At 43.4% G+C, this 25,035-nt stretch overlaps 1 protein-coding gene across 7 annotated transcripts in view; it reads left to right on the forward strand.

Annotated features, from left to right (window-relative positions):
* The window catches only part of RAB27A (RAB27A, member RAS oncogene family), a 93,803-nt gene extending 69,859 nt beyond the window's left edge, over window positions 1-23,944 (forward strand). For 6 of the 7 annotated variants that reach the window (XM_073653007.1, XM_073653006.1, XM_073653008.1 and 3 more), the window contains 2 exons: window positions 14,194-14,317; window positions 21,553-23,944. In XM_073653007.1, coding sequence (XP_073509108.1) covers window positions 14,194-14,317; window positions 21,553-21,751 — 323 coding nt within the window. In that variant the 3' untranslated portion in view covers window positions 21,752-23,944. The remainder of the gene's footprint in view (window positions 1-14,193; window positions 14,318-21,552) is intronic. The other variant, XM_073653012.1, reaches the window with a different exon arrangement.
* The last annotated feature ends 1,091 nt before the right edge of the window (window positions 23,945-25,035 follow it).

Below are 25,035 nucleotides of genomic sequence, written 5' to 3' on the forward strand. Positions count from 1 at the left end.
AGATTTACATGGAAACTCTGGTGTAAGTGCTCAGCGCAGAGCGCAGGATAAATGTGAGAAGAGCCTTACTGCGATCTTTGGGAGACATAATAAACAAATCAGTAGCAGGTGAAGAATTGGTTTTATTTATTTTTTACGCCGTTCCTAGTGTGATATAACTGATTTAGATTACTTTATTCTTCGGGTCGGTGCGAGATGCCAGATTTATATCGGGTTTTTATGATTGACAGCTGTCACACACTAAAAGACGCTTTTTTTTGCAAAATCTAGTTTTTGCATCACCATATTTTGAGAGCTATAATTTTTCCATATTTCGGCCGACAGTCATATTTCGGCTTGTTTTTTGCGGGACGAGTTGACATTTTTATTGGTACCATTTTTGGGTACGTGACATTTTTTGATCGCTTTCTATTCCGTTTTTTGGGAGGTAAAATTAACAAAAACAAACAATTCAGGAATTGTTTTTTTGAGGGTTTTTTTTTATGCCGTTCTGCGTGTGGTAAAACTGATCAGGCAGCGTTATTCTTCGGGTCAGTACGTTTACAGCGATACTACACTTACTGTATTTTTTTTTATGTTTTGGCGCTTTTACACAATAAAACAATTTTATAGAAAAATATTTTTTTTGCATTGCTTTATTCTGAGCGCTATAACTTTTTTATTTTTCGGCTGATGGAGCTGTATGGCGGCTTTTTTTTTGCGGAACAAGATGACGTTTTCAGCGGTACCATTTTTATTTCTATTTTGTTTTTTGATCGCATTTTTTCCACTTTTTGTTTGGCGATATGATAAAAAGCATTTTTTTTTGCTCCGTTTTTTATTTATTTTTATTACGGTGTGCACAGAAGGAGTTAATTAGTGTGACAGTTTTATAGATTGGGTTGTTTCGGACGCGTCGATACCAAATATGTGTACTTTTTTTGGTTTTGTAAAAATATACGGATTTATTGGTTTAATATTTTATTTATTTTTATTTTGTGATTTTTTTTATTTTTTTTTTAACAGTTTAAAAACTTTTTTTTTACTTTTTTTTTTACATTTTTACTTAGTCCCTGTATGGGACATTCATTTTTATTTTTCTGATCACTGATCTCATGTAATGTAATAGATATGTATTACATTACATGAGATCTTCGCTGACTGTTTCACAGTCAGTCTCCTTCCTGGCTTCAGCTGCAGGCTGAGCCAGGCAGGACACCATATATGGCAGATCTGGAGGTGGTCATGTGACCTCCAGCTGCCATAGCAACCCCAGGTCCTGGAAGGTATCAGGGGTCGTCAGAGAGGTAAGTAAGACGACCCCCTCTCCTCCTTCTATCTTCTATATGCCGCGATCACTATAGATCGCGGCATATAGAACATAGCAAAGGGTTAACATCACTGGGACCTGATCCAATCAGGTCCCGATGATGTCCCCTGTCAGAGCTAACACTCTACACCGGAATCACAGCGCTTGCAGGACCCTGGGGGTCTTGAGCGCTGCGAGACCACCCACCGTTTTTAAACGTCGGCGCTGCACAGAGCCAAGCAAGCGCCGACGTTTATCTACAGTGGGCGGTCGGGAACCGGTTAAGTAATATACACTACCATTCAAAAGTTTGGGGTGACGAAGACAATTTTGTGTTTTCCATGAAAACTCATACTTTTATTTATCAAATGAGTTTCAAAATGATTAGAAAATATAGTCCAGACATTGACAAGGTTAGAAATTAATGATTTTTATTAGAGAATAATTTTCTCCTTCAAACTTTGCTTTCGTCAAAGAATGCTCCCATTTGCAGCAATTCCAGCATTGCAGACCTTTGGCATTCTAGATGTTAATTTGCTGACGTAATCTTGAGAAATTTCACCCCATGCTTCCTGAAGCCCCTCCCACAAGTTAGATTGGCTTGATGGGCACTTTTTGCGTACCATACGGTCAAGCTGCTCCCACAACCGCTCAATGGGGTTGAGATCTGGTGACTACGCTGGCCACTCCATTACAGATTAGAATACCAGCTGCCTGCTTCTTCCCTAAATAGTTCATGCATAATTTGGAGGTGTGCTTTGGGTCATTGTCCTGTTGTAGGATGAAATTGGTTCCAATCAAGCGCTGTCCACAGGGTATGGCATGGCATTGAAAAATGGAGTGATAGCCTTCCTTATTCAAAATCCCATTGACCTTGTACAAATCTCCCACTTTACCAGCACCAAAGCAACCCCAGACCATCACATTACCTCCACCATGCTTGACAGATGGCATCAGGCACTCTTCCAGCATCTTTTCAGTTGTTCTGCGTCTCACAAATGTTCTTCTGTGTGATCCAAACACCTCAAACTTTGATTAGTCTGTCCATACAACTTTTTTCCAGTCTTCCTTTGTCCATTGTCTGTGTTATTTTGCCCATATTAATCTTTTCCTTTTATTAGCCAGTCTTCAGCTTTTTTTTTGCCACATTGCCCTGAAGGCCAGCATCCTGAAGTCGCCTCTTCACTGTAGACGTTGACACTGGCTTTTTGCGTGTACTATTTAGTGAAGCTGCCAGTTGAGGAGCTGTGAGGCGTCGATTTCTTAAACTAGAGACTCTAATGTACTTGTCTTGTTGCTCAGTTGTGCAGCGGGGCCTCCCACTTCTCTTTCTTCTCTGGTTAGAGCTTATTTGTGCTCTCCTCTGAAGGGAGTAGTACACACCGTTGTAGGAAATCTTCAGTTTCTTGGCAATTTCTCGCATGGCATATCCTTCATTTCTAAGAACAAGAATAGACTGTCGAGTTTCACATGAAAGTTCTCTTTTTCTGGCCATTTTGAGAGTTTCATAGAACAAACAAATGTAATGCTCCAGATTCTCAGGAAGGTCCATTTTATAGCTTCTCAAATCAGCCAAACAGTTTTCAGTTGGGCTAACATACTTGTGCAAGGGTTTTCTAGGGTTTTCTAAACATCCATTAGCCTTCTTACACAGTTAGCAAACACAATGTACCATTAAAACACTAGAATTGTGGTTGTTGGAAATGGGCCTCTATACACCTATGTAGATATTGCAATAAAAAAAGACGTTTGCAGCTAGAATAGTCATTTACCACATTAACAATTTATAGAGTGTATTTCTGATTCATTTAATGTTAGCTTCATTGAAAAAAAATGTGCTTTTCTTTCAAAAATGTAATTTCTAAATGACCCCAAACTTTTGAACTGTAGTGTATATGTATATATTGATCAAGTGCTTCCTCACATATGATGTCCCTGCACACAATATTATGCCTCCAGTCACCTCCACACATTGATTCCCCCACAGCTCCTCATATAGTATATACCCTGATAGCTACTTCCATACAGTATGATGGTCCCACAGTTCCACCAAGCACTCTGGTCTATGCAGCATATGGACCGAGGCGCCGCGTAACGGGCATGATCTAGTGAGGTTATCGAGCCTGCTGCCCAGAGACTCAGGCACACAGCTTGAATTGTGGAAGACGCAGCCGATGGTTCTGTGTTCCACTATTGCATTCACCTGTATTTCTTTATGGATGCAGATATTGGTGAAATTTATGAGCGCGGGTGGCTGGGTAATGCGCTATGCTATGGTTTTCAGCCCTTTGGCTGTCCTGGTCTGCAGGCTGGACAGGAACAGCCAAAGGCTAGATGTGGCCTGCGGGATGCACTCTGCACAAGTCTGTTTTATCTCATTCCTGGCAGAAGAGCAGCCACATTCATGGTCATCTTACTCGCATAGGAAACCTGTTAATAGCGCAACCTCCAGCAGTAAGGCTATGTGCCCACGATGCAGAAATGAAGCAAAAAATTTCTGCAGCGTTTCTGCATGTTCTTGGCAGTCAAAAATGCTTGCGGATTTTACAAGCGTTTTTGATGCGTTTTTGCAGCGTTTTTACAAGCTTATTTGCCATGCGTTTTTATAGCGCATTGGGACCTCAAATCTGCATGCAGAAACGAACAAATAATGGACATGCTGCGGATTTTTGAGCGCATCAAAAACGCTGCGGAAAAATCCGCAGCATGGGCATTGAAATTGCGGATTCTCATTGGGGACCATGGGGGACGGATTACCAAGCGTTTCACCTGCGTTTACGCTGCGGAAATTCCGCAGCATATATGCTTGTAAAACGCTACGTGGGCACATAGCCTAAGACATTAATGAGCTTTATCTAATGTCATAAATATAGAGGGAGTACTTCTTCAATAGTTGCTGTTGTAAAATTGACCCGTTCGCTTTAATTTGATAAAATACTAAATCCCTATCATATAGGGAGCTTTCCAGGGGTATAGTTTGTAAAATGGGGACACTTATGGGGGGTGTTCTGCTGTTCTGACCCCTCAAGGGCTCTTCCAGTGCGACATGACACCCTCAAACCATTCCAGCAAAATCTGAACTCTATGCCGCTTCTTCCCTCCTGTGCTTTGGACTGTGCCTCAAAAGTGGTTTTTGACCACATATGGGGTATTGGCGCACTCAGGAGAAATTGCGTAACAAATTGTACCATTCATTTTCTCCTATAATCCCTTTTTGAAAATTAAAAACTTGGGGCCAAAGCAACATTTTAGTGGAAAACATGATAATTTTCCACTTAGCCTAATGTTATACAATTCTGTGAATCGCCTGAAGGTTAAAAATGCTCATTACACCACTAGGCATGTCAGGGGCTTTTTAAATGGGACATGGCATACGCAATCTATTTCAGCCAAAATAGAGCTCCAGAATTCAATTGGCATTGGTATTCCTTCCCTTCCGAACCATGTCCTATGCCCAAGCAGTAGTTTTCCACCACATATGGGGCTAACTGTGTACTCAAGAGAAATTGCACAACAAATCTTATGGTCAATTTTCTCCTGTTACCCTTGTGAAAATGAAAAATTTGGGGCAAAACCAAAATTTTTGCTGGAAAAAAATTATTTTTTCATGGCTCAACGTTATAAATTATGTGAAGCACCTGTGGGTTCAAGGTGCTCACCACACATCTAGATACAGTCCTGCTCATGATTATTTATACCCTTTAATTTTTTTCATAGACTGGTACATTTCCATTTATTTCTGAAGATATTGTACAAAGTTATCCTCAGGATTTTTTAATTATTGGTCCAAAGTAATACAACAATAAAACATTGTTTTTCAACTTCCATGTTGCAATTTCAAAGAAGTAACTGAATAAACAGCATGTGCAGCAATAAAGGCACCCCTAATTAATACTTGGTTGCACACCCTTTGGTTGAGGTCAAGACTCATTGCTGGCCCTTTTAAAACATCCATTTTTTCTTTTTCAACCAATCCTGTGTACTTTTGGATGTGTGCTTTGGGTCATTGTCTTGCTGGAGGACTCGTGATCTTCGACTCATACACTGGGTAGGGCATTACACTCTAAAATCTCTTTGATAATTCTCTGATTTCATGATTCCTGTGATACGGTCAAGGCCTCCAGTACCAGATGCAGCAAAGCAACCCCACAGCATTATAGATCCCTCTCCATGCTTAACTGTTGGCAAGGTGTTCTTTTCCTAATAAGCTTCATTGCGCCATCTGTAAACAAACTGTTGCTTTGCATTGCCAAAAAGCTCTATTTTTAGTCTGTCCCTGTCCACAGAACATTTTCCCTGAAGGATTATGGTTGGTCAATGTACTTTTTGGCACAGATCAGTCGTTCCTTTTATTATGCCTTTTCTTCAACAATGGTTTCTTCCTTGGCCTTCGCCCATAAAGCTCTGCTTGGTTTAGTGTGCGGCGAATGGTACCTGTTGAAATCATGACCCCAGACTGTTCCAGGTTGGTCTTAAGGTCTTTGGATGTTTGACGTGGTGTTTTTTTCCACCATTCCCACCAACCTTTGAAGACCTCTCTCGTCAATTTTCCTCTTTCCCCCGCGTCCAGGGAGGTTCCTGATGGTTCCATGCTTGGCAAACTTCTTAACATTGTGCACTGTTGAAACTGGGATACCAACATATTTGGAGATGGCTTTATACACTTTGAAAGTCTTGTTTCCCCTAATAATAGCATATCTAATGTCCTCAGACAGCTCCTTTCGTCGGCACCATTGTGACAAAGGATCTGGGCTTGCTGTATGGCTTTTTAAAACGGTGAAGTCATCGTTCATTTCCTAATTCATGTCACATGAGCACCGACAATCACAGGTGAATCTCTTTTGTGATTTACCACAGGCGAATCAAAATGTGTTTCCATACTAAATTAATGTAAAGGGTGCCAATACCATTGTCACAGCAAGCTTTAGGTTTTTCTATTTTCCCGCCCATTGTTTTAGTTTTTTAAATTGTTTATCATTTGATATTTTGTATTTAACAGGAGTGACCTATACAAAAAAACGGTTTCACTTGATTCATTGTTTTCAGGAGATATTCCCCATTATGTACTTAAACTTCATGGGTGCAAATAACGAAGAGCAGGACTGCAAGTTCTTTGAGGAGTATAGTTTCCAAAATGGGGTCACTTGTGGGGGGGTTTCCACTGTTTAGGCACATCAGGGGCTCTGCAAATGCGACATGGTGTCCACTGTCGATTCAAGCCAATTTTGCACTCCAAAAGTCAAATGGTCCCTTCCCTTCTGAGCCCTGCTGTGTGCCCAAACAGTAGTTTTCCACCACATACGGGGTATCTGTGTACTCGGGAGCAATTGCACAGCAAATTATACTGTCCATTTTCTCCTGTTACCAATGAGAAAATGCAAAATTTGGGGCTAAATCATAATTTTTGTGGGAAAAAGTAAATTTTTCATTTTTCCTTCCACATTGCTTTAATTCCTGTAAAGCACCTGAAGGGTTAAACTGTTTGAATGTGGTTTTGAGCACCTTGAAGGCTGAAGTTTTTAGAATGGTGTCACTATTGGGTATTTTTGTCATATTAGTTTCTCAAAGTCACTTCAAATGTGATGTGTCCCTACAAAAATTGGTTTTGTAAATTTTGGTGGTAAAGGGGTTAGATCTATTTAACACAAAGAACTGAGAGATTTATTGCCCTTTACCTCTGTCCTGTTGGTTTTAAACTGACAAAACAAATATTAGAGAATTTATTAAGAAGTCACGTGTCTGTAATGGGAACACACACATTTGAGTAAAGGTTATCTTTGTATTTTTGGTAACTTTAGGCCTCGGCCCCACGAACGGTATTCGGTCAGTATTTTTTCTCAGGAGTGGGAACCAAAACCAGGAGTGGGTGATAAATGCAGAATTGGTGACTTGTTTCTATTATACCTTTTCTGATTGTTCCTCACCTGGTTTTGGCTCCCACTCCTGAGAAAAAATACTGACCAAATACTGATAGTGGGGCTGTGGCCTTACTGTGTTAAGGACATTTTTGTATAGCATAGGTTCAGGGCCTGAACTTGCTGTCTTGGTGCCCTAGATATGGTTATGTATCTGACTGACTGGGACTGAAGGGTCAGAGGTGGCTTATGTCTCATAATATTTTAAATTTGAGTTGATGCATTATGAGAGTGCCTAACCAATTAAAACGGAACATCGAATCTGATCCTATGAAGGAGAACAGGAACATGTAGGAAGCTGCTTAGTCCAAGGGTGACATTATTCCAAAGGTATATTGGATTGAGAATACTGTGTATTTGTTCTATGGTGCTGATCAACACCCCCCCCCCCCCAATGTCCTCTTTTTTTAGTGTGTATTAATTTTAATACGAGCACTTGGCACTTTATTTTATGATGGTATTTTGATTAAAAGGTATACCGTTATACCAGAAAATTTGTTACTAGGGGGAGCCCCTCCTCCAGTACTGGCTTGTGGCCCCTGCTGGTTGCCAGTTGCATAACGTAGATGCCTGACACACATACTGGCTATGGTAGTACTTCTGTCATTGTACTAGAAGCAATGAACGCTTCCCTGCAGTGCATGGCAAGCGCTCATCCGACTCAAGGGGCCCAATGTGCAAGTGTGATCAGAGCTCAGACACCAGGCTGAGCAGCTGCAGTAAAAATCTACTGTTATTTAGATTAATTTGCAGCCCCCATTGTTTAACAGTGCCCTAGGCAGGTGCCTACCTATTGTCCCGGCCCTGCATAGGTTTACGGTTGAGGAACCTATACTTGTCTGAATTTATCTGAGTGTCTCCACATAAAAATCAAGATCACTGAATAATAAGGTATGAAATGAGACTTATTTTTGATTATACAAATATATTATTTGATTCCATAAAGGGGGCTTCTGCTTTCAGAAAAGTTCTGTCCCCGATCGTGGTGTGATATTAAAAAGCAAAGTGTGTTTTACTCACAGACCTGGGGAGGGTAAGTAAAGCACATGTGTCTTTTTGTTTTTGGAGATCAAACTATGCCTGGGGACAGAACTTTTCTAAACCGGAAAACCTCATTAATATGTAGTAGCAGAACCGGTAATGCATAGATTTTAGTGAATCCTCTCTGAGCTGACTGTTTCAGGGTATATTGCCTATTTGAAAAGTTCCTGTCAAAGCCAGGCTAGCCCTCTGAGAGAGCAACGTTGTATTGCTGTTTCCTTACGAAGATGGTGACAGCAGATTTAAATACTGAAAAAAGCAATTAGGGACCCATTTCCTCACGTATTAGGACATATGGTAGTCTCTTAAATGTTTTTTTTTTTTTTGGTGAATTTATTTATTTTATTACCTTCTGTATCTCTATTAACTTTTATTATTGTAAAAATAATGAAAAATTTGTAACCAATCAACAATCATTTGTTGTGAATCGCCCGTTTGTGTGGTGAAAGCACCAGGGTATTTATGACCTTTTTTGCCGAATCTATAATCCAGGCATGAGTGAAGTCAGTCCTAATACAGACTGTGAATTAAGATCTGTACTCGATAATCCACTTTTAAAGGAATATTCTAGATGCAAACCACAAAATGTTCTATAATGAACATGTGCTTTGCATAGGCTCTAAAATCTAGCAGATCAGTGAGATGTTACATTTATCATTAAAGGGTTTATCCATGGCTTCTATTATTTTTGCTATGTGGCTAAGAACTAATACAGGAAATTACTAACTACCTGCCTGTTCTGCACGGGGATGGTTTCAGCTGGTGAATCTGCTGCTTTAGTTGACCACAGAGCCACTCATCCTCTTCCGGTCTGCTCTGTCAATGGGGCATCACTACCGACGACATGCTGATTGACAGCTGGCTCTTTGCAGTTACGCAACAGGGATCTGGCTGTCAGTCAGCATGACATCAGCAGAAACACCCCTTCAACAGAGCAGAGCTGAAGAGAAATCACTGCCCTGTCGACATGAAGTCAGCAGGAGCGGTCTGTGACCACTCTGAGCCAGCAGAGATCTGTGCTGGGCAGAGCAGACAGGTAGTTGCTAACTACCTGCCTATAAGTTCTCGGACCCATAGCAAAAGATAATAAAAAAAAAAATATATATATATATTCAAAGAAAGGGAACACTGAAATAACACCTCCTAGAACTGAATGAATGAAATATTCTCATTGAATACTTTGTTCTGTACAAAGTTGAATGTGCTGACAACAAAATCACACAAAAATCATCAATGGAAATCAAATTTATTAACCAATGGAGGCCTGGATTTGGAGTCACCCCCCAAAATTAAAGTGGAAAAAGACACTACAGGCTGATCCAACTTTGATGTAATGTCCTTAAAACAAGTCAAAATGAGGCTCAGTATTGTGTGTGGCCTCAACGTGCCTGTATGACTTCCCTACAACGCCTGGGCATGCTCCTGATGAGGTTGCTGATGGTCTCCTGTGGGATCTCCTCCCAGACCTGAACTAAAGCATCCGCCAGCTGGACAGTCTGTGGTGCAAGGTGACGACGGATGGATGGAGCGAGACATGATGTCCCAGATGTGCTCAATCGGATTCAGGCCTGGGGAACGGGCAGGCCAGTCCATATCTTGAATGCCTTCATCTTGCAGGAACTGCTGACACACTCCAGCCACATGAGGTCTGCCATTGTCCTGCATTAGGAGGAATCCAGGGCCAACCGCACCAGCATATGGTCTCACAAGGGGTCTGAGGATCTCATCTCGGTACCTAATGGCAGTCAGGCTACCTCTGGAGAGCACATGGAGGGCTGTGCGGCCCTCCAAAGAAATGCCACCCCACCCCATTACTGACCCACTGCCAAACCGGTCATGCTGAAGGATGTTGCAGGCAGCAGATCGCTCTCCACAGTGTCTCCAGACTCTGTCACGTCTGTCACATGTGCTCAGTGTGAACCTGTTTTCATTTGTGAAGAGCACAGGGCGCCAGTGGCGACTTTGCTAATCCTGGTTTTCTGTAGCAAATGGCAAGCGTTCTGCACGGTGTTGGTCTGTGAGCACAACCCCCATCATTCCACCCTCATGGAGTTGGTTTCTAACCATTTGTGCAGACACATGCACATTTGTGGCCTGCTGGAGGTCATTTTGCAGGGCTCTGGCAGTGCTCCTCCTGTTCCTCCTTGCACAAAGGTGGAGGTAGCTGTCCTGCTGCAGGGTTGTTGCCCTCCTACGGCCCTCTCCACGTGTCCTGGTGTACTTGCCCGTCTCCTGGTAGCACTTCCAGCCTCTGGACACTATGTTGACAGACACAGCAAACCTTCCTGCCATAGCTCGCATTGATGTGCCATCCTGGATGAGCTGCACTACCCGAGCAACTTCTGTGGGTTGTAGAGTCCGTCTCATGCTACCACGAGTGTGAAAGCACAACCAACATTCAAAAGTGACCAAAACATCAGCCAGAAAGCATTGGTACTGAGATGTGGTCCCCACCTGCAGAACCACTCCTTTGAGTGTGTCTTGATAATTGCCAATAATTTCCATCTATTGTCTATTCCATTTGTGACGCGCCCCCTGGGCCGTGGGGTACTTGGTGCCAGGCCGGTCGTTGTTTGGGAAGATGTCACAGTGGCGGTTGTAACGGGTCTGGGAGGCGGAACCTCTGAGCTACTATACAAGGGGGCGGTCCTTGTAAGGGAGCGGGTGGCGACCAGGGTAGACGGGCAGGCAGTCACAGCAGGTGACTGGGACAGTCACTGAATGAACGGACAGGAGGTCATGGCAAGTGACCGGGGCAGTCTCTGGATGAACGGGCAGGAGGTCACGGCAAGTGACCGGGGCAGTCTCTGGATGAACGGGCAGGAGGTCACGGCAAGTGACCGGGGCAGTCTCTGGATGAACGGGCAGGAGGTCACGGCAAGTGACCGGGGCAGTCTCTGGATGAACGGGCAGGAGGTCACGGCAAGTGACCGGGGCAGTCTCTGGATGAACGGGCAGGAGGTCACGGCAAGTGACCGGGGCAGTCTCTGGATGAACGGGCAGGAGGTCACGGCAAGTGACCGGGGCAGTCTCTGGATGAACGGGCAGGAGGTCACGGCAAGTGACCGGGGCAGTCTCTGGATGAACGGGCAGGAGGTCACGGCAAGTGACCGGGGCAGTCTCTGGATGAACGGGCAGGAGGTCACGGCAAGTGACCGGGGCAGTCTCTGGATGAACGGGCAGGAGGTCACGGCAAGTGACCGGGGTAGTCTCTGGGCAAAGGATAAGTACGACCTGTGGCGGCAGATGATAGACGTGAGCTCCCAGGTGAGCAGGCGAGAGTCTCTGGATAATCGGGTGGTCACAGCATGTGACGGCGGAGCCTCCAGGAAGATCAACAGACAGGTAGCAGATGAGCGCTCCCAGGTGAGCGGGCAAGAGTCTCTGGAATAGCAGGTGGTCACAGCACGTGACGGCGGAGCCTCCAGGTAGGCAAGCAGGCAGGTAGCGGAGGAGCGCTCCCAGGTGAGCGGGCAGGAGTCTCTGGAATAGCAGGTGGTCACAGCACGTGACGGCGGAGCCTCCAGGAAGGCTAGCAGGCAGGTAGCAGATGTGCGCTCCCAGGTGAGCGGCCAAGCTGGTCCATAGACTGACTGACAGGAGTAGGAAGGCAGACCGTCGGACCTCAGGCTAGCAAGCAGGTAGCAGGAATATCAGGCAGGAAACAGACAGCAAACTGGCAGGACTCTGGCAGGAATCAGGCAGGTAACTGGCAACGGGACCTGAGGGCTGAAGCAGAGTAGTGAACAGTGCAACAACATTGCTCGGTCACCTCCATTTTGGAGGAGGTGCCTTATATATGGTGAAGTCCTCCGGCCATTGGCCGGGGACTCCTTAGGACGGCGCGCGCGGCCCCTTTAAGAGGGAGGGAGGGAGAGCGCGTGCCCTAAGCACATTGGCCGGGAAGGAGCGCGCGCTGCCAGCAGAGCGGGAGGAGGACGCCGGGCTCGGAGCAGAGAGGTGAGGGGAACAGCGTCCCTGCCTAGCAGAGGGCAGGGACGCCGACGCTACAGCGGTGACCCGGTCCGTGACCCAGGGCGGTCATTCAATAGGGGAAATTATTTACAGGAGATTTATGTACAAAGTTCATGACACCACCTGTGGAGCTGGTCCTCTGGAGCTGATGTTAGTGCAGCAAAGCTGGTGTGGCTCTCCACAGGTAGAGCTTAGCTCCAGGGCAGTGTAGATGTAGTAGGTTGTGCTGGGTGTTGTAGTGCAGGGGTGATGGCACAACAATAATCAGAGACAATGAAGTGCAGTCCTCAGGGTCTTTACTCACGGTTATTGCAGTCCAAGTTACAGGAACCAAAGTAACTTCCCTCGTCGTGCTGCGCTTACTCAGGGTGGGGTTCGGGCAACCCTCAGATACCTCCGGAGTACTTAGCAGGACCCCCTTCTGTGTCCTCTCTCTGGCCGTCTCCCTGCAACTCATACCTAGTGTCCCAATCCGGTACCTGCGGGCCTTGTCGGGCGACGTCTGTTCCGTCCCCTGGGTCCTCTATAGCTACCTTCTTGGTGAGACTGATATGGACTGTTGGCTGCAGGACTTGAAATACTGCAGCCTCCGGTTTCTAGTTGAGTCATAAAGTCCTCTGCTAGTTGAGGGACCGATCCCCTTTTGTGTGGCCTGACCCCTCCGCCTCCTGTTAGATTCGGGCGTATGGGTGGCCTCCAGCACTGCCCGTAGCCATGGGGTCCCTTCCTTCATTCCTGGAGCTCTTCCTGCTCCTCTCTCCTTTCTTCAGTCCTGGGCCTCTCCTCAGGCCCTCTGCCTGAGCAGAGCTCCTGCAGAGCCCTGCTCCACTCCTCTCACTGTAGACTGTTCTCACTCACTGCTCACTGTTCTGATCTCTCTAAACAAGATGGCTTCTCTATTTATACCTTCCTTCCATGTCCTCCCCTTAGCTACTTCCTCCACCCACACCCACTACATAGCTCTTCGCAACAGCTAGGGACCCGGGACTATGCTCTCCCTTAGGAGCAATCTCGCCCTCAGGGGCGCCACATTTGCACAACAGCATGTGAAATTGATTGTCAATCAGTGTTGCTTCCTATGTGTGTCAGTGGCATTATGCATGCATCTTTGCCACTGAAGATGTCATTCTTTTTTAACAGGGGTGGTTCAAGTTCTTATATGGTTTAAAATTTAAGCAAAGTTTGCAATTTGTATCAACGGAGGGTTGTTTGATTCAATTACTGCTTATTCTATTGTGTACAGCTTGTTGCCCAGGTTACTGGTGGAAACCCTGAGTGTCCGATTATCTAGATAAGGAGCTTGTGCCGCTATCAAGCTCCCTGCTCTAGCTCCTGAAAGCTCCGCTCTGAAGGTGGCTGGATCCGGCTAGCTTCTTCATGTGCTTCTCAAATGCTGAAGAGGCAAAGCAGTCTGCTAGAAGCCCGCAGAGCGCTCACTTCACACCAGCAGCACTACTGTGCCAATGGTACAAATGGTCAATCTTCGGTAGCTCCTGAAGATCCAAAATGAGCGCATTCCTGTGTTTTGGTTTTTTTTTTCCACCGCCTAAGTAGTATCACTTATGTAAGTCCCTAGTATTCTACTCCCTAGCCGCCATCTTCACCTGTTATCGGTGCCGATCCAGGCCTCTTCTGCTGTTTGTGAATTCTGGATCATTCCTTTATGAGCCGGACGTCCCTTCTCAATTTAAATCGGAGAGCCAGAACGAGGATCTCATAGACTTACACTGAGCGCTTCTGACCGTTCCTCTGACTTCCAGTCAGTCAGAAGCTGCGGTTACAAGATGGTGGAGCGGGATCAGAGCGACGCCGATAAGAGCAGAAGATGGTGGCTGGTAAGTGTATTACTAGGGACAGGGAACATGGATTAGTGATCACACACTGGCGATGACATAAAAAAAAGCAAAGGAAAAAACACTGGAGTGGTGCTTTATGTTGAAAACAAGCTTACCAATTATGTATTCTTTTTCTTAGGCCAGTTGCAAATCCATGCATATTGTGAAAACCCAGACATTGTGATGTGTGGAAATAAAAGCGATCTGGAGGATCAAAGAGCTGTTAAGGAAGAAGAGGCAAAGGAATTTGCAGAGAAATATGGGTGAGCAGTTTCCTTCCTAGAATTGTTCCAGCTGACATTCACTTTCACCATTTGGTTTGATTCCTATGACTGGACCTCACAATGCTATGTATAGAGCTTATTATATTCAGACAATACCAGATTTTTTCTTTGCACAACAAAATTATATATAAAATAAAAAAAAATATTGAGCTCATGTTTGTTGGTGTATATATGTTTAATACAGTGATGTGAGGGAGTATTGGGGGATGAGGTTACCGTTTAGGTGATCACGGCAGTGCTCTTCTGCTTCTAAACTCCAGTGGTTCAGGAAAATAATACACACAGGTTGTAAAGGTGTACTCACATGGGCCGGTTTTTTGCCTTTCTTTTTGTCACAATATGCAGGAAGTTGATGGAAAAAAATTCTTTGGCTTTCTAAAACTGTGGCAAAACACCTATTTTTTTGGTTCCACACTTTTGCAAAACTGCAGTCTTTTATTATTTTGCTTTAAGCTGTGTGCCCACGATGCGTTTAAGCGTTTCCGCAGCGGCAGAAACGCTTAAAAAACGCATGGTAGAAGGCCTGCCATGTTCCCCAATGATAATCTGCATGTGCTGTGCACATGCTGCGGAAATTTCCACTGTGGATTATCCTTGTGGAAAAAAACGCAGCACTACCAATTATTTTGCAGAAGCGCTGCGTTTTCGCCGCCATTGACTTGCATTAGAACGCGTGCATTCCGCTTCACTAGATAAGGACTTCCGGAATACATGCGTTCAATGTGCGGATGGTACCCAGGTCTAGAGGACAGGAGACTCTCCTCCGGACCCGGGTACCATAGGAACTGTGAAAAAAAGAATAAAATAAAAAATAAAGATTATATTTACCTTCTGGCGGCCCCCGCTTCACTCGTTCTTTCATGCCGGCAGTTCACAATGGACTGAAGGACGTGCGCTGACATCATAGTCATGTGACGGGTCACGCGACACTGACGTCGACCGGTCCTTCAGTGTACCGCTGCCGGCAGCCAGGACGGAGGGAAACAAGACAGTGGGGGCCATGGGAAGGTAAGTATATATTTATTTTATTTTTTACCATTCTTTCGATCACAGTATATAAATCCATGGATTTATATAGTGTGACCAAGTTGACAAGCACTTTCTAAGTGATGCTAAAATCGCTTGGAAAGCGCTTGTCAGCCCGCATGCGGAAATGCATGTGAAGAACGCTTCACTTCTGCAGGTCCCTGGCAGGAAAACGCATGTACAATCCCCATGCGTTTTTTTATGCCAGGGAGATGCAGAAACGTGCAGGAAAAAATCCTGAGCATTTCTGCATCGTGGGCACATAGCTTTAATCGGTTAAATAAGCTAAAATTGTGGCACATATGAAAGCATAGATTATATAATTCGACTTCTTTAAAGGGGTTGTCCACTACCTTGTAACGGCTTTTTAAATTAAGTACTGCTGGATGAAAATGAATAATAACTGATAATCACCTTCTGCACCAGTGACGTTCCAGGTACAGGAGGTTATTATTGATGTTGGCTCTTGGGAGGAGAATGGAAGCGCATTGATTGGCTGCAGGGCTCATGTGGCATAACAATGTCGTGGGAGGGGAGTATGTTTGTTTTTATTTTACATGGGTCACTACTTCATTTTAAAAGGGATTGTCTAGATAGTGGACAAACATCTACAGGGTGGGCCATTTATATGGATACACCTAAATTAAATGGGAATGGTTGGTGATATCAACTTCCTGTTTGTGGCACATTAGTGTATGGGAGGGGGAAAACTTTTCCAGATGGGTGGTGACTATGGCAGCCATTTTGAAGTCAGCCATTTTGGATACTTTATTTTTTTCAATGGGAAGAGGGTCATGTGACACATCAAACTTATTGAGAATTTCATAAGAAAAACAATGGTGTGCTTGGTTTTAACGTAACTTTATTATTTCATTAGTTTTTGACAGGTTTATGACCACTTATAAAATGTGTTCAAAGTGCTGCCCATTGTGTTGGATTGTCAATGCAACCCTCTTCTCCCACTCTTGACACACTAATAGCAACACCGCAGAAGAAATGCTGACTTCAAAATGGCCTCCATGGTCTCCACCCATCTGGAAAAGTTTTCCCCCTCCCATATACTAATGTGCCACAAGCAGGAAGTTGATATCACCAACCATTCCCATTTAATTTAGGTGTATCCATATAAATGGCCCGCCCTGTATAATTGGTTTATAGCTGTAGCCATTCTAAATACTTGCAAATATTACATTTTTAGCACCCTCTAGCGGAGCAAAAATGTAATAAGTCGTTAAAAGACATCATCAATCACTTTTTTCTTTGCATTGATCATTCTAAAATAAAAAAGCCTCAGATCTGTCTTCAGCAGGGGATCAAATTTCACATACTGCCTATAAAAGCCTGGGCACTAAAGCTATGTGTGCATGTTCAGGATTTGAATGCAGAAAATTCCTTAAGGTTTCAGCATCTCTTGGCAGGAAAAACGCTGCAGAAAAAATGCACTTTTTTGATGCGTTTTTGTGCATCAATGAATGCTTTTTGGAGCCAAATAAAGATATTTGAAAAAAGAAACATGGGACATCACTTTAACCTTAGATTACCTTCAGACCTGGGGTGAGTATATTGGTTTATTTAAATGATTAAAGAATGTGTCTGTTGTATTTCAAATAAAGTGTTTACCCTCAGTGTGTGTGTTTATTTAATTCTTTACTTAGGGTTAATAATGAAAGGGTCTGATTGACAGCTTGTCATCACCAAACAAAAGGACTAGGTGTCAGCTAATCCGATAAACCCAATCTCATTAGCATTCCCATTCATGTAATTTCTGGGGCAGCTGAGAGCTGCTATTAGGAAGGTGCCATTAGGCAAACCTGTTCCCTGGCTGTTAATAAAAGCTCACTGCTGTATCTTTAGCCAATATGTCCCCACGATCAGCAAGTAGCAGGTCTTTGGACGCAGCGTATTTTAGCTGCGTCCAAAATGCTGTGTTCTAATGCTGCACCTTTGTTGTCAATACATGCGGATCCACCTCATGTAATGACATTTCAATTAGTCAAAATCTGCAGCGGAGACTAGCGTCTCTGCTACAGAAATTGCCATTCTGCGTGAGAGTTTAGGTACGTGCCCACCATCAGGAGCCGTAGCCGGTTTGAAGCTGCGTATTTATGCATCATCAAACTCGCAGCGTCCAGATGTTACCGCATAGTAGATAGTATTTATATACATCCCATGTCCAGTATGCGTGTGTCTGAGGCTGCAGAACACCCGTGGACACTGACATGCGGCGCGTCTTTCAGGACCGCAGCATGTCAAATTCTCTTGCAGCGCTGCTAGTCTCTGCAACAGAAATTTGACCACTGGAATGTATTGAATGTGGTGAATCTGCATTGTCCAGAGAACGCATGTGGATTTACTTCCGTTCAATAGACGCCGCCTTTTTAGACGAAGCAAAAATATGCTGCGTCTAAAGCGCTGCTACGTTCGGATCATGGGCAAATGGCCTAAAATATGTGTGTAAAAAAAAATGGCGTGGGCTCCCGTGTCATTTTCATAACCAGCAGAGGGAAAGCCGACCACTGGGAGCTAATATTAGTAGCCTGGGAAGGGGCCATTAGACAAAAATGTTCCCTGGCTATTAATAACAGCCCACTGCTGTTTGCTTAGCCTTTACTGGCTAATTACAGGGGGACCCCAGAAAAAAAATTGACGTAGGGTCCTCCTATAAAATCTAACCAGACAGCTGTGGGCTTATATTAGTAGCCAGGGAAGGGGCTATGGAACCTGGCCCCCTACACAGCGAATATCAGGTCTCGGCCACCCCAGAAATGGTGCAACGATAAGATGCGTCAAATCGGGCACTTAGCCTCCGCTCTTCCCACTGCCGTGTAGCAGTGGCGAGTGGAGTAATAAGGTTGGGGTTCATGTCAGCCTTGTATTGGCAGCTGACATGAAGCCCAGATTTGTAATGGAGAGGTGTCTATAAGACGCCCCCATTACTAACCCCGTAATAAGGTTTTTGACGGTTTTTCAAATAAAGACATGGCCAGAATAAAGTTTTTATTTAAATAAAAATAGACTGTTTTAATAATTTATTTAAAAATAAACAACACTGTATACTCGCCTAACACCCAGTCCCCGAATCCCTCATCACCTGTAAAACAACAAAAATAAACAACCATATTCCTCACCTGTCCGCCGTCATAATGTAATCCCAGGATCCCACGGTGATCCGGGTCACTTCTACAGCAGCCACATCAATCACTGATGTCACAATTCATACATGAAGAAAGCGAGGTGGCACTCCGATGTAATAAAATCTTCTTTTATTCCATTTCCATTAAAAATGCAGGGAAGCGGCACCTTTTGCGGACGACGGCCGTTTTGCGTGTCTATCACGCTTCCATGGGACCATACCTGGACCCGTGGAAGCGTGATAGACACACGAAACGGCCGTCGTCCGCAAAAGGTGCCGCTTCCCTGCATTTTTAATGGAAATGGAATAAAAGAAGATTTTATTACATCGGTGTGCCACCTCGCTTTCTTCATGTATGAATTGTGACTGACTTTGTTTCTGGAGGGAGTTGCACCCGATGGTAAGATTGATTGCTCCAGCTGATGAGGTCGAGCTTCTGGAGTCTCTGCACAAGGACTGAGTCGCTGCAGTGCTGGTTGCCTGTGCGTCAATCACTGATGTGACTGCTGTAGAAGACAGCACTCTATACACTGACAGGAGCTGGGGCTGAGTTTACCTGAGTTCATCAGCTGGAGATCAGCTGATAATCCCTGGTGCCCTTATTTACTGCATCAGTGCTGCATGGGAAAATTCTCACACAGCACCGATGCCGTAAGTGAGGTCCCGGAGCTTGTCAGGTGAACTCAGCCCCAGCAGCGCAGTGATGTACACTGCTCTAGTCAATGTATTGTCGGGTGATTGGGTCGCCAGGGGACCTCGGGAGGACATGTGAGAATAAAAGGTGTTTTTACTTTTTTTTTTTTTTTTTTTTTTTCTTTAAACACTGCACACAGATACCAGCTGAGGAGACTACTTCTCCACTCAGCTGCACCTGCTCCCCCCATTATCAGCGGGAGTGGAGGTCGGATGATGGGAGGAGTAGTCTCCCCAGCCCGGGTACCATTCTTTGTGTGTTTTTTGCGGCGTTTTTGACTCATTGACTTGAATTGAGTCAGTCAAATACACAGCAAATCCGCAAATATTTTTATACCTGCTTTTTTGCTGCGGATTTGACTGACTCAACTCAAGTCTATGGGTGAAAAACGCTGCAGAAACGCACAAAGAATTGACATGCTGCAGATTTAAACTCAATGACAATCCTGACAGGAAAATTCCTGATCATGTGCCCAGCACTTCAGAATTGCCATTGCATTAGCTGGCATACTGATTACTTGGCGTTTTTGGTGCATTTCTGCGTGGCGAAAACGCATCAAAAACGCACAGTGTGCACATAGCCTTAAACGCACTAAATTAAACTGTAGTTTCTAGCATCTGCATGGGGAGAAACTGCTAAGGGTATGTGCAAAAAGTTTTTTTTTTTTCAAGGTTTTTGAGCAGAAACTCTCCAAATCCTCCTTGGAATCTTGAGGCTATGTGCCCACGTTGCGGACCTGAAGCATATTTTTTACGCTTCTCCGTGGCGGGAAAATCGCATGCGGATATTACATGCGGTTTTCCCGCCAGGTAGAAGCGTTTGTGAGGCGTCTTTGCATGCATTTCCGCATGCGGGTTATCAAGCACTTCTCCAAGCATCACTTGGAAAAGTGCTTGACAACTTGTTCAGAATGGTAAAAAATAAAAAAATAAACTTTATACTCACCTTCTGATGCATTCTCTGCCCCGTCCGGAGGCTTGAGCGGCTCACGCTGTTGTGTGCAGGACCTGCGGTGACGTCATTGAGTCATGTGGTGGGTCACATGACTCGATGACGTGGCAGGTCCTTCAGACAACAGCGCGACGGAGGGAAAACATCAGAAGATAAGTATAAACTTTATTTTATTCTTTTTTTTACAGGTTCTTTGGTACCCAGGTCTGGATGAGAGTCTCCTCTCATCCAGACTTGGGTACCATCCGCACATTGATTCCGCTGCGCTTCCGCAAAATTAATGAACATGCTGCGGATTTTTGACCGCAGCATATACGCTGCGGAAAAATCCGCAGCATGGGCATTGACATTGCGGAATGCCATTGGGGACCATGGGGTGCGGATATACATGCGTTTTTCAAGCGTTTACGCTGCGGAAATTCCGCAGCATATACGCTTGAAAAACGCTACGTGGGCACACAGCCTAAGGGTTCTACTCCGAAAATTCTACAAAAAGATTTCTTGTTCACATACCCTAAATATGTGGGATACAAGTAATATAATTGCATGAAAGTCTTCTACCTCTTGTACAGGCACAAATTATTCAGAAAGGTTACCAGAAAGTGCATTAACATTTTAAAATGCCCATATGTTCATCCGTGGTAGAAGGTATATCCTTGTCTTTTCTATACAGCCATATATTTGAAGTGAACTACAATTGTAGATATAGGGAAACTCCTCTCTACTACACTAATTCCTACTGTGTTTATATAGCATGGTAATATAATGTAGGCAAATACAAAAATCGATCAAGTAATTATCAGAAAGAAGACTCCATAAAAAGATGGTGATGGTATTCTAGTTCTGTCAATTTAAAGAGAACCTGTCAGCACGATTTTGTACAGTAAAGACATGGCTGTAATACAGATTACATTCATACCTTTGGTGAAGAGATCCACTGTGGTGGTGTTCTTTAATGACCATTTGGAGTTTTCGGCTAATTTGATTGCGGTGCAGAGGGGCTGGACTGTACACAGGGTCTTCTCTTCCCTGTGTGATTAACCAGCCCCTCCACTTGCCTTTTCCATTGGAAGTCGCCTCTGCAAGCAGAGCGGCCAGGGAATCGTAGACACGGAGGAGAAGACCCAGAGTACAGTCTGGCCCCTGTGTACAGAATCGAATTGGCAGAAAACTTCAAATGGTGATTTATTGAAGAATAATACAGCGGCTCTCTTCACTAAACGTATCAATTTAATCTGTATTACAGTGAGCGCCATTAGAGCCATGTCTTTACTTTACAAAATCCTGCTGAGAGGTTCTCTTTTTAACATCTCGGGGTCAAGGCTGACTTTCCTGATAATTCAGGAGGTAGATGCGCCCAACAACAAATGTGTCTGCAGTCTGTTAATCCCACTGTTCTTTTCTTTGCAGAATCCCATATTTTGAGACCAGTGCTGCAGATGGAACCAACGTGAATAAAGCAGTGGACACTTTACTGGATCTGATCATGAAGCGGATGGAACGGTGTGTGGACAAGTCTTGGATACCTCAAGGGGTGGTCCGGTCCAATGGCCATAGCTCTACCGAGCAGTTAAATGAGGACAAAGACAAAGGCAAATGTGGATGCTGAGACCACCCCTTAATAAGCCCATAATGTTTAATGCATAAGTGCCATTGGAGTTCTGTGGTCATGATCTCTGAATATACATTTTATTGTCATTACTTCAGAACTTCGTACGACTTTCCCAAACATCCAGGAGCATTACTGCTTTCTTTTTCTGCTAAGAATGTGCTATTCACGATTGATTTTCCCTACATGTACAAGTTGCTGCTCTCGGCCATATATTCATTGTAAAGTGTTGCCGTCCAGCATTTCCCGTTAAGCAGTCTTGCTGATATCTTCATGTGTTTGCCACGATACCTATTCCGCTCCTCTTATGTATGTGTACACAGCTAACAATGCAAAAATTATATATACGATTTCTTATTTTTCAACAGGAATTTAGGGCAGAATAAAAACCAGCAAAAATTCTTCAGGGCTGTTGCTAAGCGATGACATTGTATGTGCCATATTTGCATTTGGGACCCTTTAGGACAGAGACAGTTCCACATTGGTCCTGGTGAGACATGCTGCCACAATGTTCTGAGAGGCCATAATAATACAAAGGCTGGGTTAAAAATTGTATATTTAATGGATATCAATTACCGCTTCTTCTTCATTAATCCTGTGGTGGTCACTTGGCTGGGGGCTATTCTTTCTTTTTTTATAATGATTGGTAATATACATTAAATTTCCCTTCTTTGTCCATATTGTTATATAAAATAGATGCAAAATATTACTTTCTTTACAGATGCTATAAGACCCAAGATATTGTACCATGGGTTTTGATTGGTAATATGTATTTTCCTTTGAACTGATTTTTAAACATACAGTTCTGTTTATTATTGGGGACCGATGACCATGGTTATAATGAGACCCTAATACTGTGCACAGGTATATTGTGATGCAATAAGAAGATATTAACTTGACATATTTGTATAAATCTTTCTATATTTCCAATTCAATAGAATGTCCTATACATTTATATACCACCCCCCTTATAATATAGTACCATCCTGTAGATTACGCTTAAATAATTGATTTAAAACCGTTTTAACCTAAAATACTATATAGTTACAAAATCTGTTCCAATAAAGTATAGCTGTGACTTCGTATATGGCTTTTATTAGTCAGGACTGGCCCATTCTCTGCCGACTACCTATATGTTATGACTCAATCCATAATACTGATTTAGTTTCCCGGTTTTATATTTTTGGGATGTGAGTATTGTATATGGCAAGAATGAGCAAACCTTTTTCTACCTGAAATATCTGGCAGCCATGCATAGCCCTCCCTCAATTGTCCCAGTTATTGTGCTCCTTTTTTATATGAATTTACATGACCAGTTCCACTGTTTAGAAACAGATGTGAATCATTAAAATAGACCTAATATTAGAGAACTTTTTTATTTAATATGTAAAACTTCTAGATAAATCAGTCATATGTTTCTCTAATAGATAAAAGTTGAGCGGATATGCACAGTGCATATAAGGACAGCATTACACATACACCAGGATTCTCTAAATGTCAGAGGAGACTGAATATATGACACTAGTTTTCTCACTTATTTATTAATCCATAGATTTTCAGACCATTCCCTGCTCCATTGGATAATATTTGGACCCAATCATCTCCATCAGTAGTGACAGTAACTTTCCTGTTTCTACAGTGTAACACTGTACATTGGCATTACAACTTAGAATCTCTAAGAACTGCTGAACCCCTGATATTTTCTTGGCAGCAGGCTTTATATTTCATCTTAGCGATAACTTGGTAGTAAGGAGGATTAAACCATATATCTTGTGCCTGTGAGACGTTCACTCCTCCTAAATGGTCAATCTGCTGCAGACATACGGGGTAACATTGATGAGTGCCTTTGTAAGCAGTCGTCCAAAGTGATACGAGTGGTGTTAGCTACTGCCGTGCCAAATACCATTTGTCTACAGCTACTTATTCAAGTGTCGTCTTTGTACTTGTATTGCACAGCAGAAATGTCATATTGGGACAGGCCACTTACCATCTTGATTTCAAGATGAAGATATGTTTTTTTGGGGTTTTTTTATATTGGTCCGAGAAGATTTATAGTCAGATTTAATACATACTTAAATGGCATAGTGTTGGCAATGTGATAATGTATATTGTCTGTATCCAGATGTTTTTCAGAAATGAAGTATATTAAAATTTATTATCACTTTATTATGAATAAAGATGTCTTACAGAAGTCATTTTTGTTTGGTATCCTTTTTCTGTTCGCCATGATTTGTGTGAGAGACTATGTATGTCTATAATTTGTGTATGAGAGAGAGATTATCTATGACTTTTTTAAATAATACATGTATATGCATGTCATAGCAAAATCCATGATCCGTAAAGAGCTTAAAATGCAGCAAAGAGACATCATTGCTGAAAGTTGTCAAGAGTAGTGTACAAAAAAATTGAAAGGCATTAGATATACCATGGAGGACTGTGAGGACGGTCATCAAGTGGCTTAAATTTGGGATAGTAGTGACATTGCCTGGTACTGGACATCACTCAAAATGTGATGAAAAGATTTGAAGAAAATTGGTCTTGGTTGCTGCCAAGAGGCCTATACCAACATTAAGGGAGCTGCAAGAATTTCTGTCAAGTACTGGTTGTGTCCTGCATGTGAAAACAATTTCCTGTATTCTTCATATGTCTGGGCTGTGGGGTAGCGTGGCAAGTCAGATCCCTTTTTACTCCAAAAAAAAAAAAAAAATCAAGCCAAGCTATTTTTTTTCCAATGCCTAGATAGTTTGCCAAAAGCATGTGGTAAAAGTATTATTATGATGAGACCAAGGTTGACCTTCCTGCCATAATTCCAAAAGGTGTTAATGGTGCAAGGACAACGCCAAACGAACACCATATCCACAGTGAAGCATGGTGGAGGCAGCATTAAGTTTTAGGACTTTTTATCAGCAGCTTGAACTGTGGCGTTAGTCAAAGTGGAGGGAATTATGAATAGGTCCAAATATCTGTCAATTTTGATCAAAACCTTCAGTCCTCTGCTATAAAGCTGAAGAGGAATTTCACCTTTCAGCATGACTACCCTAAGCATACCTCCAAACCAACCAAAGAATGGCTTCTCCAGAAGAAGACCGTTTTAGAGTGGCCCTGACATGAATCCAATTGCAAATCTGTAGGTTAACCAGAAGATGGCTGTACACAGAAGATCTTCTTGCTATCTGACCGATTTGGGGCGCTAGTGTAAGGAAGAGTGGCCATAGATTGCCAATTCTAGATGTGCCATGCTAATAGACTTCCACCCAAAAAAGACTGTCATAAATTCAAAGGGC

Source organism: Phyllobates terribilis, unplaced genomic scaffold, assembly GCF_046119375.1.
Source record: "Phyllobates terribilis strain yellow unplaced genomic scaffold, ASM4611937v1 Scaffold_11__3_contigs__length_659146591, whole genome shotgun sequence".
Lineage (NCBI taxonomy): Eukaryota > Metazoa > Chordata > Amphibia > Anura > Dendrobatidae > Phyllobates > Phyllobates terribilis.